Source organism: Poecilia reticulata, chromosome 14, assembly GCF_904066995.2.
Source record: "Poecilia reticulata chromosome 14, P_reticulata-male-v2, whole genome shotgun sequence".
Lineage (NCBI taxonomy): Eukaryota > Metazoa > Chordata > Actinopteri > Cyprinodontiformes > Poeciliidae > Poecilia > Poecilia reticulata.
Window position 1 is genome coordinate 12403088 of NC_088843.1, and position 15105 is coordinate 12418192.

The window sequence follows — 15105 nt, forward strand, 5'->3', positions numbered from 1 at the left end:
AGTTATTACATAGTTTTCAACTTTTCAACACATAAGTGTTTAACCATATTTATATTGAGGCACATTTTATTCTGATATCTCTAAATAAAACTAAGTGACACCAATTCCCTTCAGAAGTTACCAAATATTTGTTAGAGCTAGGGTCAGGTGATAATACCCAATAGAGTCTATGTAATGTATTTTCACATGTATTAAGTGACTGATCTTTGACTTTATCAAGTGTGCTCTACAAATCTAGTTAGAAATATTTTATCTTAGCTGGAGATCTCAGGAGTAAGAAATGTAGTACGGAAGGTAAAAGTTGAACTACCTGTTACTAATGAAGATGGAATTTGTTTTCCTTTACAAGTGATAGGTGAGACGTCAGCCAATGAAAGACTAGAAATAAAGTACCGGATAAACCTGCAGATCACATAAGGGAGGCATCTGTAAAAGTCATGGGGGATGTGATGACCTTACTGTTAGTTGCCTTTTTAAGCACATCCACATGTGCAGAAATAGGTTTGCACATTTTTGTCTGTCATGACATGCATTTCTAATAGGACAACAACAAAAAAAACTCTGTAGTTTAAACAAGAATTGTTCAAACAGTGTATGGAGAGTTTTCAATTCATTCTATTTTACAATACATTTTCGAGTTTTAATCAAATTTGTTAATATATGTCATTTATCTGTAAAAGTAAAACAATATTAAATTACTGTTTGATGCCTTTAGAAGCTGTAATATGTTAGCATTAGAAATTGTGAACATCCTTCCTTGACATCTGTTCAGGTGTCCCATAAAGAAATATTCATACAGAGATGCACTGGAGCTTCTTAAAGTAACCTATGAAACAATAAGGCTGTGGTGATTTTTACAATTTTCTCATTTGTGATCTAGAATAGCCTGACAACTTGATTCTAATCTCCCTTCAGTACCCAGTATGGGCTTTCTCCCATTGAAGTGAATTTCTCCAGTAAAATTTCAAACGGGCCAATTAGCAAACAGGAGGAGAAGTTGTGAACGATGATATCAATTTTCTTTTAGACTTGAAGCCTTACTGTAGTTTTAGGAATGGCAGCAGAGGAAGTGAATGAAGCTGTTCAGTCAGTGTTGGCCTTCCTTAATATTAACTGCTGCCTCATTCAGCTCAGCACTTCTCTCTTAGCAAGGGTTGGTTATTTATGACAGGGAGATTCCCTGGACCATAAATTTGTAGTGACGAACAAGAGCATTAAATACGTCATGGGCAAAGCTTAGGATCAGGAAACTTGTTTTCACCGAGCAGGAAATAATCGTTTCTCTCTAGACACATTGCAACATCAACTCACCATGCAAAAAAATTGCTTACTGACGATCATTTCCATTAGTTTTCCTGTCAGGTTGTAAACATAACGTGCTAAATCTTAAATGCATGCATTATTACAAAAAAGAGACGCAGTGATTTGCTGCTAATTGACAACTAGCATGCTTTGGAAGTTTGCAAGATCTTGTAGTTCACAGCATAAGAGTAGAGGACTACAGTTAAGATCCTTTAGTTTCTAACAAAGAAGAAAAAAAAAGGTCTAACCAACCTGTCAGCGACAGTTACTGTATATGGGTGTCATAAAAATGTGGTTTTGTGTGAGATCAGCTTACACTTTAAGGTTCAGCTGGCAACATTTTCCAGCATTTAATGACATTATGGGAGAAGACACATAGCTCCACTGTTCAATCTGTCCAGCATTTTAAACTTCTGAATATCAGTTGTGGCTGATTTTTCTAATAAGCAGCATTTTAAATAATTTTCCTTATGCAGGAGAAGACACCCTACCCCCATTTCAGCAACAATACTCCCTCAGTCTGCAGGGCTGCTATTTATAACCAACAGACAGGACTCCTTTGCAGCCTCAGCTCTCATCAGTGTATGAAGTTATGTGGTTGGGAATGTGTGCATCCACACTGATCTGTGTCTTGTCAACAGAGCAGAACTGAACTGATCCTTTGAGTAATTTGTAAATTGTGAACACCTAGTTCAACAAATCCTCACAAATTTGTCTTACAACTTCTTTAATGTACTCATTGTACAAAGTCCTAAAAACTAGTTTTAATATTCAGCTCTGATCAAAGGTTCTCATACATGTATTGCAGGATTTAATTTTATGATTGATAACATAATCATCTTTTTTGTAGACGCCATTAAACTGGCCTTTTAGGAGCAAATGACACAGTGGAGACAGATTGCCTATGACGCAATCAGGACATCTGCCCCACCTTTGCAATCACATCCTTCAAATGCCATTTGAATCAGTGTTGAAGTAATGTACAATCAGAATAAAGACTTCACACCTTTTGTTTTAAAAAAAAAAAACTTACAAAAATCCATAAACTCCTTTGACAACCATTTATTTTTCAAAGTATCATAGGCATAATTCTCTAAGTCCAAAACAAATACAATCAAATAACATGAACTGCTAGTTCAGAGGTATGTACTTTTGAAATTTAAGACATCTGCATGCAATGTTTTTGTAATAGGGTTTAATTTTAACAAGACTTTGATAAAAAAACAACAACAAAAAAAACATTTGATGCGCTCAAAAAAATAAAATCAATGGCGCTATATTTGGCCAAAGGTATTTTTGGCACAAAATATATTATTAATCTAAGCAGCTGAAAAATCTTCTTAAATGTAATTAACCCTGCTGAAAGCATACATACTGTATTTTGGAAAATTCCTCCAAAGTGGGCAAAAGACAATTGTGGGATAAACATGGGGGGTAAGCAGCCTGAAATGAGAAAACCACTGTTGACCAACTTATCTACTTTGTCCTTATATTTGGATACTTTTGAATCTTCTCTAGGAACTTTTTATTTAAAAAGGCAAATGCGGTACTCCGTGACGAAAAGCCCTACCATTGTAAACAAACAGAGAATTCAACTGCAGTAGCTACCATTCTACCTACCCAAGGCAAAATATTGCAGAACTAATCAAATTTACACAAAAATAACAAAAAATTTGTTCCAAAACAAAAAGATAGCAACCATTCAAACCAAAAAAATTACACAATAAACTATTACAGTTGTAAACAAACAGCACCATGGCTTCTTAAAAATGTTACAGTGTAATAGTCATTTTATATTGTAGCATGTAGTTTTGCTGTTAAAACTCTCAGTCTTAATTTTACGTTAAAACTTGTCAGTATTATAAACATATCAGGAAAATCTCCAACAATAACAGTTCATACATTCATCATGCCATAACAGTGCAAATTAACCTGTTGAAAACAATATATTGTTTCTCCGTGCATCTGAGGATTACAGTCAGTAGGTAATGCAGAAATGAAACATCTTAAAGAGATCCCTGAAGTTTACAATTACAACACACAATTATTCATATCATTGTCAATATTTCATTGATCAAAGTGGTAAATGCAATCAATTAAAAAAAGATTTTTTTCTTTCTGTCTACTTTGTCAAAGATTATTGATATTGCCTGTAAACTCTCAAACCTTCAAAATTCATCCCAATACTTCTGTTCTGAAATTCTGTCGTATTGAGTGGCTCAGTCCAGCCTCTCTGGAGCTAACAGATGTCTAAGATGCATCACATCCTGTGATGGGTTTTTCCTGTAGTCCCTGAGTCTTGGGTGGAAACATGAAGTTCTCAGATCTTCAGGTCGTCCAACCTGCCCTTGTTGTTGCTGTGCTTGCTGGACTGACTGTTTCTACGCTGGTTTTCCACAGGAGTATGGGTAACAGGACCGGATGTTTTTGTCTTCTCTGCTTCGTCTCCGTCTGATCTGCCTTTTTTCTCTACAGCCATGTTGTCTCTGTTCTGCTTGTAGACTACTTTGCTGTTGTAGGGGCTGTAAGCAGAGTTTGGCTCTGCTGTACTGTACTTTGAGTTTGCAGGAAAGGGCTCAGCCACTGTAGAGTGACCTGTAAAGTAGGTGTAGTTTGGAACGAAAGGTATCACCCCCTCACTTAAGGCCTTGGGAGCTTCCCTTTCCAACTTTGACCTTCTGTAGCGAAGACCTTGGTGGCATTTTTTGAAACCTAAATGGTATATTTCCACCAAATTTAGCAGCAGGGACAATGCAGCTACTGCTAGCATGAAAAGGATGAAGACCGTCTTCTCTGTAGGTCGAGAGATGTAGCAGTTCACCACATTTGGGCAGGGCCAGCGGTCACAGGTGTACATCGGCTTCAGCTCAAACCCATACAGGAAGTACTGAGCTACGATGAATGCCACTTCGAAGAGAGTCTTGAAGATGATGTTGAAGACATACGTCCGCAGAAGAGCACCATGCAGACGCACATGGCCCTGGTCGTCCTTAATGGAGGCCTTTCCGGCCTTATTGCTAATTAGGTCTTGTTGTTTTTCATTCTTTATGGCGAGGTCCTTGAGTTTCAACTTCTCCTTTTCCTCCATGCGGACCAGGTGAAGGATGTGACCCAGATAAATAAGAGTAGGCGTGGAGACGAAGATGATCTGCATCACCCAGAAGCGGGTGTGAGATATGGGGAAGGTCTTGTCGTAGCAGACGTTTTGGCAACCGGGCTGCTTGGTGTCGCATGTAAAGCCGGATTGCTCATCTCCCCACACTTTCTCAGCAGCGGCTCCGAGCACCAGGATGCGGAAGATGAACAGCACCGTGAGCCAGACCTTGCCCACCACGGTTGAGTGAAACTGGGCACTCTCCAGCAGCTTCCCCAAGAAGTTCCAGTCCGCCATGGAGGCTCACGAATGATCAACAAAGCCTGGGAACAAACCTGCAAGAATTAGGAAAATTCATTTGCAATTAGTAAAATAAATATTGTTCAGTAAAAGACAAGAAACCTCTGACTTAAAAATAATGAAAATTAATTCTGAGTTCAACTCAATTTTCAACAATTTGGGCCGTTGTAGGTGATTTCAGCTGGTAAGTAACTCTAAAAACCCTTGTTTTACCAAGTCTAGAGCATTTTAAAGCTACTGCCAGTTGTTGAAACAATCTTGGTTCTAGCCAGTAAGTAGTATACTATATTAAAAAAAAGATAAAGAAAAAAAAAACTTCTCCAATTTATGGTAAAATACTGGCAGCTGTGGTTAACAGAATTTTACGTTTTTCTTTAAAGTGTACATAAACATATACTCCACTCCCTCTTGTCTTGCATAAATGTCTACGTTGCTAATTTTTTTCATACCTTGACACACTTTGTGGAAACAGGTGGGGGCAGGACAGTAGCTTCAGAATGACCACAGAAAACTAACCTGTGTCCTACAACAAGGTTCAACCATTTCTGCAAAAGCATCAGCTGCCATACCAAAAACACTTAGAAACGTTTCTTTTCTCAATCTGTGGGAATTTAGATTTTATCTGTGCTGATAAACTACTCTGAATTGTCAAATGATCTTCTGTTTTTCCTGAATACTCCTGTTGTTCTTCTAAGCAATATAAAGAACACACATCTGAAATATAGATAAAATAAATTTTTGTCATGAGTTGTGATGTGTGGTGGTGAGACCCAGGGTGATGAAGATGAATGGTGATTTAATGACGAATTATTAGCTCAGACAGTCCACATTGAGCGGGCAGCACAGTCAAGCAAAAGCTAAGGCTAATTACTGGTAGCAACTGATCAAAAATAGAGAGGCTGCACACCGAGAGCTGAAGCAGACGCAGGACGTGACAGTTCTTCTGTGACGACTTGGACATAAGAACGACGATGCGACTTACTTTGACAACGACACTCGACAATAGACAAGGATCTGACGAGGGACAGAGACAACAGGTGGGCTCGATGGCGGAGCAAGTCGGCGTCGGGCCGGGGGGCGGGGCTAATGACCGGGCCCTTTATAACCAAAATAACAAAGCTCATGAAAACATGATTTTATAAAATACTAATACCCGCAACAGCGGGACTTAAAAGCTTCGGCACCATGGTGAGCGACTATGTCATACTGAGTCCATCAAACTTCCTAAGTAGCTGAGTGGTGATGACGTTCTGGATGGTTGGTGACGTGTTTTACCCAGAATACACTTGGAGACAATATCGGCGATCGACTGGTGAATTTGTATGTCATAAAGTTAAATGTAAGAATGAAAATAAAGACAGTCATGTAAGCACAACACTTTATTCAATATTTTACACAAACTATGTCACTAAAATCAGTCGGTCTTGTAAAGTTTTTAGCAACCATGAGTCAACAATGACTGGGGCAGCATGTACTCAGCATGAGAAGGCCCACCGTCTCCAGCTCTCATCAGACGTGATACAGAATTGAATTTTTTAAGTCATATTTTGCCTCTCAGCCTGGCCCCCCTAGGTTGCCGCCATATCTCCGCCCCTGGGTGGGCGTAAAAACACGGAGGGTAATCAAATAGACAAGACACACCTGGGAAACAATAAGGGAGCAGACAGGACGACACAAGGACTCACAGGGAACTCAAATCCTGACAATTTTGTGTAATTACTAGATTCTTTATAATTAATGTTCTCTACTATAATACTTCAGAAAATGTATTATATCTTTTGCATCTATTGTAAGGATCTGTATCTTCATGATTAGATACTGATCTCTCATGAAGTCAACCTTTGTTTTTCTTGGTGTGGTGTCCTTAATGTCTGCTAGTAGGAACGTCCTGGACTGTGTGATTCCTGAAGCGAGCCGTCTCGGTGAGACTGCTGGGCTTGCCGGGGATCTTGTGACAGCGTGTCCAACCAAACCACGCATGCTGTTTTAAAAATAGTTGCAGTTGTCATTTAAAAGTGAACATATCAGGAAACATATGGAGATTTGAGTATCTGTTCAAAATACAGAACTGTGGAATCGGTATTCACAAGAACCCAGCCACGCTGTTTAACCTGGACTGCTGTCAGCCTGTAGTCATTGTAAATTCTATGTTTTCAGAGATCATACAGGTGTTTGATAAAGTATAACATGCTCCTATCTGTCTACTTGAAGAAAGACCTACCTGATAATGTTCATTTCCCTCAGTCTTCAGCTGACTGGGTCTCGTCACCTCACAGTGGGGCAACTTCAGAGGAAACCGGAGCACAAAGATAACCTAGTTTTCACCGAGCAGTGTGTGGAACTGCCTGGTTTTATTGCAACTTCCCCAAATTGCTTGTTCAGAAGCGGAGCCGCAGCTAAACCAGATGAAACGTTTCCAATTTGTTGAAAAGTCTGAGATTTTTCTTTTGAACCGAGAGGCAGCTGAAGAGTCCAGTGAGGATGCAGATAAGTTGACGTGTTGGTGAGCTCTAAATATAATTCATGGTGTGGGGAGTGGCTGCAATGCTAATCTTCTAGCGACATGAACCCCCCATGACTTTGTGTTGCAGCTTCAGACTCAAGAACTTATCAAGAAATTCAGTCTGAGAATTTAGAAAGTAAATATTTCAGTTGAGCGGAGTTGCTTTCACAGTTATATTGCCTTGCAATCGTATTATGATGTACATTTTTTCCACAGTTTTGTCACGCTACAGCCACAAGCTTTATTTTATTGTATCAGGAGAGCATAAATGTAATGTGTATGGAATATTCTGTTTCTTTTATTCTCATTCTTTTAATTAAAAACCAAGGGAAATGCAAGGCTTTAAAAGTCACCTTATTAGCAGAGAGAGTCCATCTGCATTGAATTTATTCTCAGTATTAAATGCATGTTTTCAGTTAAGGGCTCAAAAATTTGGTAATCATCATAATGAAGATCAACGTGTCCCCTGGATGTGTCACAGATGAAGTTGTGGAGAGGTTTGTACCAGAGCTGGGATTAAAACTAAATACACTAAACACATGAAAAACACACCAAAACCAAAGCTTTTGGCTTAGCTACATGCAAAGGAAACATTGCAAATCCCCCATTAACACATAAAAAAAAACACAGTGGTGACAACATCATGCTGTCAGGATTAAATAATGAAAACATTTGCATAATTTAACTTAGGATTTATAGATGTGCGATTCTGTTTGGTTGAGCTATTGAATAACTTTTAATACAAAAATGGTTTATATAATGGTTTAGGATAATAAAAACCTTTGCTTGGCAGCAGTTGTAATTAGATTTTTTCTTCAGCTTGTCATTAGCCTTCAAAAAGTCAGATTAACTTTAACCGTAGCCGATTTAACAACTTTCAACCAAAAGGGTCAGATCCCAATAAGAAAGTATGTCATTACTGCAAAAGCTGATTTACTTTTTTTTTTTACCTGTTTAATTAGGTCTTCTGCTTTATAGGGTGATTTTTTGCTTCTACTTGTAGAATCCTGCTTCAGTGTTTCTCATTAATACGGACCTAATAGATGGGGAGGTTTTGGCATGTTCCATAAAAAGATAAGCGCCACCTTTCCAGACCCAGCTGTCCTCAGGGTCACTCATTGTGACACACACACACACTGACCCCCTTACATGGGGCGGCTATTGATAACCTCAGGACCCTGGACTCAGCTAATTATGAAGACGACAGCAAACCGAGACGCTTGCTCACAGGTGGCAACATGGGAGCTGCCTAAACTCGGTGAAGAAGTTGCTAAATGTGTTAAAGTTTCATTCAGGGTTTCCTCTTTCTCTTCTCTGTATGGATCTGGTTGCAGCTGAAAGGAGCACAGATCAGTTTTAACTTTGGGAAGACTGATACCCTCTGGTTAAATTTGGTATTACAACTTTATTTAGGGAGAAAATACACTTCACTTATTTAAACTGAAAAAATCCAGATGATAGCTACTTTAATTGCTTTATGAAGGTATTAAGGACTCTTGACATTTTTAGGACGATCCTGTTAGACAACTTGATAAAGACTTGAGACTCAGGCAAAGGTTCACAATCCAGTGAGCCTAAACGTGCAGCTGAAGCTGTTTAGATGTTCAAATGGCCCAGTCAAAGTCCAGAACTCAATCAAATGTAGAGTCAGTGGTTGAAAAGAGTTAGTGATGTTCACAGATGCTACGATTTGTTACTAAAATGTGAAATCGACTCATTGACTTTACATTGTAATTTATCTCAGTTGCGCACAACACAATCTCAGAAACATTTCTTTGAGGTTGCTAGAAGAAGAAAAATAAAAAACTTCCGGCCAGTGTAATAACACAAGTACACACTTTGAATTTATTCTGTTGTGCTTGGCCAGTGATGACACCACTACAAAAAAGAAAACAACAACAAAATAAACAAAAGGAAACATTACATTTGAATTCTGGGTTTAGCAGTCAGCAATAAACATCAGAGCAAACATTTTGCTATTCAAGTGCTTTTCTTCTCATTTTTACCTTTTGCTTCCTTAATTCAGAAATGTGATCAGCATTGAAAGTCACTTTAGTGCAAACAATGGTTAAAATCATTACTTTTCTTCACCACAAAAGGTGTAATTCTTAACATGTTATGTTCAAGTCATAGTCAGATATTTTCCCTATTAAAATTAATACAGATTCCAATAAAAAATGTAATAAATAACATTAAATAACGTTAATAATGATACCGACCGTGATGCAGGGACATCTTTGCAATGCAACAGTTAATTATTATTATTATTATTATTTGTGACAGAATATTTGTGAACTCTTGAATTGCTGGCACAATAAATTGTCTAAATTTCCCTCTCTGTGGCTGAAACCAGATGTTTCTAACGAAACTATTCCTTTAATTCTCACCAGTGTTAAACTATCTGTGCATTGTTTAGAAGGAACGAAGTTTATGTTGTATCCAAGCTCCCATAGTCGAGTCTCCAGCACTGTGCAGATGCTTACCGCAGGCTTTCCCTACCAGGAATGCCACTTCTGCAATGTTGAGCAGGATACAAACCCCAGACACGGCCAGCATGAAGACGGTGAAGACCGTTTTCTCCGTGGGCCTCGAAACAAAACAGTCCACCGTGTTGGGGCACGGGTACGAGTCACACTTCACCAGCCGGATCATCTTGTAACCAGGATAAATCATGTAGAACAGAAACATAAAAATGACCTCAAAGACAATACGGAACAACAGGCTGATGACGTAAGTCCACCACAGAGCCCCTGTGATTTTCATCTTCTGGGTCTTGATCTGCTCCAGGTCTTTGGGATTGGTTCGCCCCGACAGTTTGTAGAGCCTTTTGTCGACGTGCCGGCGGTGGGCCACGTGCATGGCCACCAGCAGGGCCGGGGTGGAAACCAGGATGAGCTGGAGGGCCCACAGGCGGATGTGGGAGATGGGGAAGAAGTGGTCATAGCAGACACTGTTGCAGCCAGGCTGCTGGGTGTTGCAAGTGAAGCCGGACTTCTCGTCGCCCCACACGGTCTCAGCCGCAACCACCAGGACCAGGATGCGGAATATGAACAAGACAGAGAGCCAGATGCGGCCGATGCCAGTGGAGTGTCTGTTAACGCCGCTAACCACTGCATAAAAAGATGCCCAGTTCATTTTTGGTTCCGGGTCTGTAGCAATAATAATGAAAAAAAAAAAAAAAAGCATAGCAAAAGGTCAACAAATGAAAAGCATCTGTGAAAAACAACTCAAAAATATGTATTTTTGTCAGCATAGACACAAAAACAAGCAATTAAAATGTAAACATTTGATGAAACCACCAACTTCTGATGATCCACGTTCATAAAATCACACCCACTCACAGAACCACAGGACTGCAAATGAGCGTAGTTGGAGATGACTAAGAAACATTATTTTAACCATAACAGAATGGAGACGAACTGGAGAAGTAATAAGATCATGGAAAAAAGGCAAATAAATGTTTTCAGTAAAATTTTTATGACATGTATTTTAAAAAGGAAAAAAGCAACAAGTGAATAGACAACATTGGAATAAACATCAAAGCATCTCAGAGAAAAAAAAAATTGTAGAAAAGTTAAATGCAGATAAAATATGAATTTTATTGTGTTTTTTTTTCATTATGTGAAACTAAATGTCACACTGTGTAATGAAACTAACTTCTCTTCAGCACGTTTTTCAAAATAAAAGTTTTTTTTGAAGTGCAGCTTTTTATTAATTTGATTTTACTCATGTTTGTAGATATAATGCTCAGCAAATAGCTAATCTAAAAAAATTTTTCACGTAATTCCTACTTAAATAAATTTAAGGCCGATGCATACTTCCCAACAACAGACAGCTTTGTACTTCTACTCTGTGAAAACAAAAAATTAATGCAGCAAGGACGTTTCATACTTCACAAAAATTCAAGGACAGACATCCCTGTAAGTCTTCACATGTCTCTCCCACAGCACCACACTTTATTTCTTTGTCTCATCACAGCAACAGGGTTCTGCACAGAATATGCGTCAAAAACAAGCAGCAAAAAGAGAATGAAACCTTTGTAGAAAAAGTTAAAAACTGTAACTGGACTTGTATTACATGAGGTTTGTATGCTGGATAATTTGAGATGGGTTGGAGCAAGCTATGATTAGTTTAGCGATTCTGCTATTGCTAATACCTTTAACATCGAGGTAGTTGTGGATTTTAAAGTAAAAATGCATTTTTACTTTAAAAATATTTAAAGTTTTTTTTTTTTTTTTTTTTTTTTACTGTTTTGGTAATCTTAATTGCAAACTATTATTTTTTTTCCCCCAGAGGTTGTACCAATGAAAATTGAACTAACTTAGAAAAACAAGTGCATTTAAAACAATTGTCAGAATTTAATAAATTTCACAAGAGAATTTTTGCAATGAATTATTGCTTAAAATTAGCCTCATAAATGTATATAAATTGTTTGCATTGCCTGTAATTTTGTAGGTTAAACTCAACTTAACCTTTTGTTTTATTGGTTAATGGTGGCTGAGTGGTGTTCAAAGTCAGTCTTCATGGACCAGCGTCCTGCACGTTTCAGTTCAAGTCCCTGGTTCAACTCATCTACATCCAATGATAGTTAAGCAGCAAGCCTCTGCAGAACATAATGACATGTCAAAGAGGCTGTTGGATCATTTGAAGGAGCTGTATTGGAGTAGAGACACATCTGAAGCCGGTGGGACACCGACCCTTTAAAACCTGTTATACACGCTGACCTCAGGGTTGTGTAATTTAGTACCAATAACGAAAAGTTTCTTGTAATTGCAATGTTACTATAATCAGATAATTATTGTATTGTATAATTATTGTTGATGTTTTTTCTCTTTTAATGACATTTTCAAGTTGAAAATTTTAGGAGATACAAATTTGTTTAGAATTATAAACAATTATAGATTTTTCCACAAGCAAATCTGAAAATAATCTCAAAAAGAAATACATTTGAGATCCTATGAACGGTTACTGAATTTGATTTTTATTTGGAGCGTTCGCTGTTCGATGGTGCCCTCATTATTGAATCTGTCGACACTTTTTTTTTATTACCTAAACAAAGACGGATTAAATCCTGAATTCCAGAGAAAAAGTGATGTAAAACAAACACATTTGCTCGTTTTACATCACAATTTCAATCTTCTATAATTGATCACTTAAAACATTGATATTTGCTGTATATTTAGGTCCATTTCTAAATAAAATGTAAAAAAATATTAGAAATTTTCTAGATGACAACAGGGTTGTGTTTTAAATCAGACAGGCGCTGTAAAGAAGACCGAATAAGTAAGTTTGCATAAAATCTTAAAATATGGTATGTTTCAAACCATTTTCAATGCCAATCCGGCATTTCTAATTTAAGTTGTTCTGGGTTCTTTTTAAGCTGTTTCATTTGGCTATAAATGAAAATAAATAAATACATAAATAAAATGCAGGTTTTAAAGGTGTTTTGACATCATAAATTTATTTTAATAAATATTCTGCGGTGGGATGGCGACCCTGCCTCTCACCTGATGATCGCTAGTCGCTAGGCGCCAGACCCCGTTTTGACCCTTCAAGGATAACCGTGCTACGATGTCAGAAGGATTTAGGGAATAGGAATGTGCCATTAAAAAACAGACTCATAAACAAACATGCACCTTCAGTTAAAAGCTACAACTTAAGCGTTAATCGGTATTGTACAGCAAAATTAACTTCAACCGATCACAATGTTTTCTCTAAAAGAATTTCAGGATTTAAATTCATATAGTCTGCTCATCAGTCATTCCTCATAAAATGCATCAAACCCCAGCCCAGGTATGAATGTCAGAGTTGTTACCAGGCTCCGCTGGAGGTGTCAGAGGCATAGGAGGCAGTGTGGAGAACAAAAGTTGACCTGCTGGTTTGGCATGGATGTGGATCCAGAGGAGGGAGGAAACCTCTCTGTCCCCTCTGTGAAGTCGGCCGCTCACTTAAGAGCAACACAGACGCCCGGCATCATGCGTCATGTGACACATGTTAACAAGACGTCATGATGCAGGGTGGGCACCTGTGCCCAGTGTAACAGGGCACCTTCGGTTACAACAACTGAAAGCCTTAAGATAATTTATAAAGTTTGTTGAAAACTGAAAAAACCAAAAGGTTTTCCAAATAAATAAATACCTTATTTGTCACTCAAGTCTCGGTTGATGTTTTTACATAAAACATATGAAATGTATTTCGAAACAGACTAGTTTTCATACAACCGCATTCGATTTCAGTTTCAATCTAGTTTATGTGACACGACAGAATACAATAAACCGACTGAAAATGCTGAATGCCTCTCTAAGAATTTGACAGCCAACTGTGAAACACACAAAAAAAAAATTAGACGAGCTTACCGTCAGCTGCGGTTTTGAATCAAATTCATCCAGAAACATTTGTGTAAGCAGATTTTTTTTTTCAGTCTGTGACCGTGTATACGAGTATCAGAGCACCATGACTTTGCATTGCTAATGATTTCGCTCACACTAGCCACTGCCCTGCACTGAGAAGGTCATATGCCTCTATTCAAGGATTTTGCATACAATGGCCCCATTTACAAGGACAAAACAAACGGCCTCAGAGTCCAGATGAAACGTTTTCATTTCTGCACAAGAATCTGAGTGGGGGACCGCTGTCTGTCCTCCTGTCCTCATTGTGCTGTGTTGGAGAGAGTACATGGAGGATGTTTTTTGACGCAATATGGAGTAAAAGATGAAAGGTCAAAAGTAGAACTGAGTCACGAAACCAAAAGATAAGAAAACAGTGGCTCGTTATTATTTTATCAGTCTTTACATCCACATTGTTGCAGCCCACTAAACATTTAATCTCTGTTTCAACGAGTGGATAAAGGTGGCCAGCAACAGAACAATGCTTCTGTTGAGTTATTATTGCTATAAAACTCTCTTTAAACTGTCAAATAACTTATTTGTCGGTGTCATGTGATCCAGTAGCAATATCAAAAAAATGAATCAAATTGAGATCAACTTCAAAAGCAACTTCCGTAAAAACTTCACTCACATGCTTAAGGGCAGAACGTACTGATTTCCATCAATCTGGTGCAAACGCAGAGCAGAGACGGGCATGTAAATAATAAAAAAAAAACTTTAGGGAACTTACACTCATAGGACACTAGGAGGCACAGTTGATGGCATTTCAAGCAAAGCAGTGAAGATGTCGGGCAGTTCTACAAAACTAAGTGAAAACAGTGACTGAGGGTAAGCAGACACATAGTAAAGTAATTAGATAGCATTCTCAAAACTTGACAAGTGACTTTTTCACAGAACTAGTCTGTCTAGTCTGCATAAACATCGGACGCTGCCTAAGTTTCGTCTGGCTTTCATAATCCATCAATCAAGCTGAAGAACGTTCAGAAAGGTTACACCCACTGGTGTTCAGTTTTGTCATATTTCCAAGTATTGGTGCTACTGAGGGAACAATCCTTGGCTGAAGCTCTGGTGTACTTCACAGGAACCCATTCAATGTCCGTTATTGTCAAACAGTGATGCTGTATGAGGTCTTTGCCTTAATTCTCCTGGTCAGCTGGTTGCACAAATCTCATCACACTCTTGAACCAAGAAACCAGCTATCCCTGGCACAACTCAGGCTTTGTGGGCTGTGGCAACATCAGAAGCAGGTGTGGGTTCATTTTAATCCTCTTTAATTTTTTGTTCCTTTTCAAACATATCAGAGATTATGAGATGGCATCAAAATGCTGTCTTGACAGGATGTCATGTTGCACAACTTGGTGAGGGAGGACAACCACGCACATTTTCAAGAAGCCTTTTAGAAGTTTGTGTTTACCTTAGAGTGACCACACTAACGGGGGGGGGGTGTCATTTTTCATACCAAGAAGTTATATCTGCACCTGCCATGGGTTAACAGGGACTGAACATTTCACTGTCTCAGT

General features: G+C 38.4%; 2 protein-coding genes across 9 annotated transcripts; both read right to left on the reverse strand.

Annotated features, from left to right (window-relative positions):
* Positions 1-2349: 2349 nt before the first annotated feature.
* LOC103475712 (gap junction alpha-3 protein-like) lies at positions 2350-8814 on the reverse strand. 6 transcript variants are annotated; one of them, XM_081615592.1, is made up of 3 exons: positions 6918-7228; positions 6536-6677; positions 2350-4719 (listed from the first exon to the last, which is right to left on the reverse strand). In XM_081615592.1, exon 3 carries the CDS (start codon positions 4691-4693, stop codon positions 3623-3625), a length of 1071 nt encoding a protein of 356 aa, XP_081471718.1. In that variant the 5' UTR covers positions 4694-4719; positions 6536-6677; positions 6918-7228; the 3' UTR covers positions 2350-3622. The 6 variants fall into 6 exon arrangements, with proteins under 6 accessions (XP_081471718.1, XP_008425744.2, XP_008425746.2 ...); XM_008427522.2 differs by having other exon boundaries at positions 2350-4731; positions 6918-7227; XM_008427524.2 differs by lacking the exons at positions 6536-6677; positions 6918-7228 and adding an exon at positions 8150-8814 and having other exon boundaries at positions 2350-4731.
* Positions 8815-9021: 207 nt separating this feature from the next.
* gjb1a (gap junction protein beta 1a) lies at positions 9022-13698 on the reverse strand. Of its 3 annotated transcripts, XM_008427520.3 has the most exons (3): positions 13015-13505; positions 12707-12765; positions 9022-10348 (listed from the first exon to the last, which is right to left on the reverse strand). In XM_008427520.3, exon 3 carries the CDS (start codon positions 10332-10334, stop codon positions 9612-9614), a length of 723 nt encoding a protein of 240 aa, XP_008425742.1. In that variant the 5' UTR covers positions 10335-10348; positions 12707-12765; positions 13015-13505; the 3' UTR covers positions 9022-9611. The 3 variants fall into 3 exon arrangements, with proteins under 3 accessions (XP_008425742.1, XP_008425741.1, XP_008425740.1); XM_008427519.2 differs by lacking the exons at positions 12707-12765; positions 13015-13505 and adding an exon at positions 13556-13698; XM_008427518.3 differs by lacking the exon at positions 12707-12765 and having other exon boundaries at positions 13015-13506.
* Positions 13699-15105: the final 1407 nt, after the last annotated feature.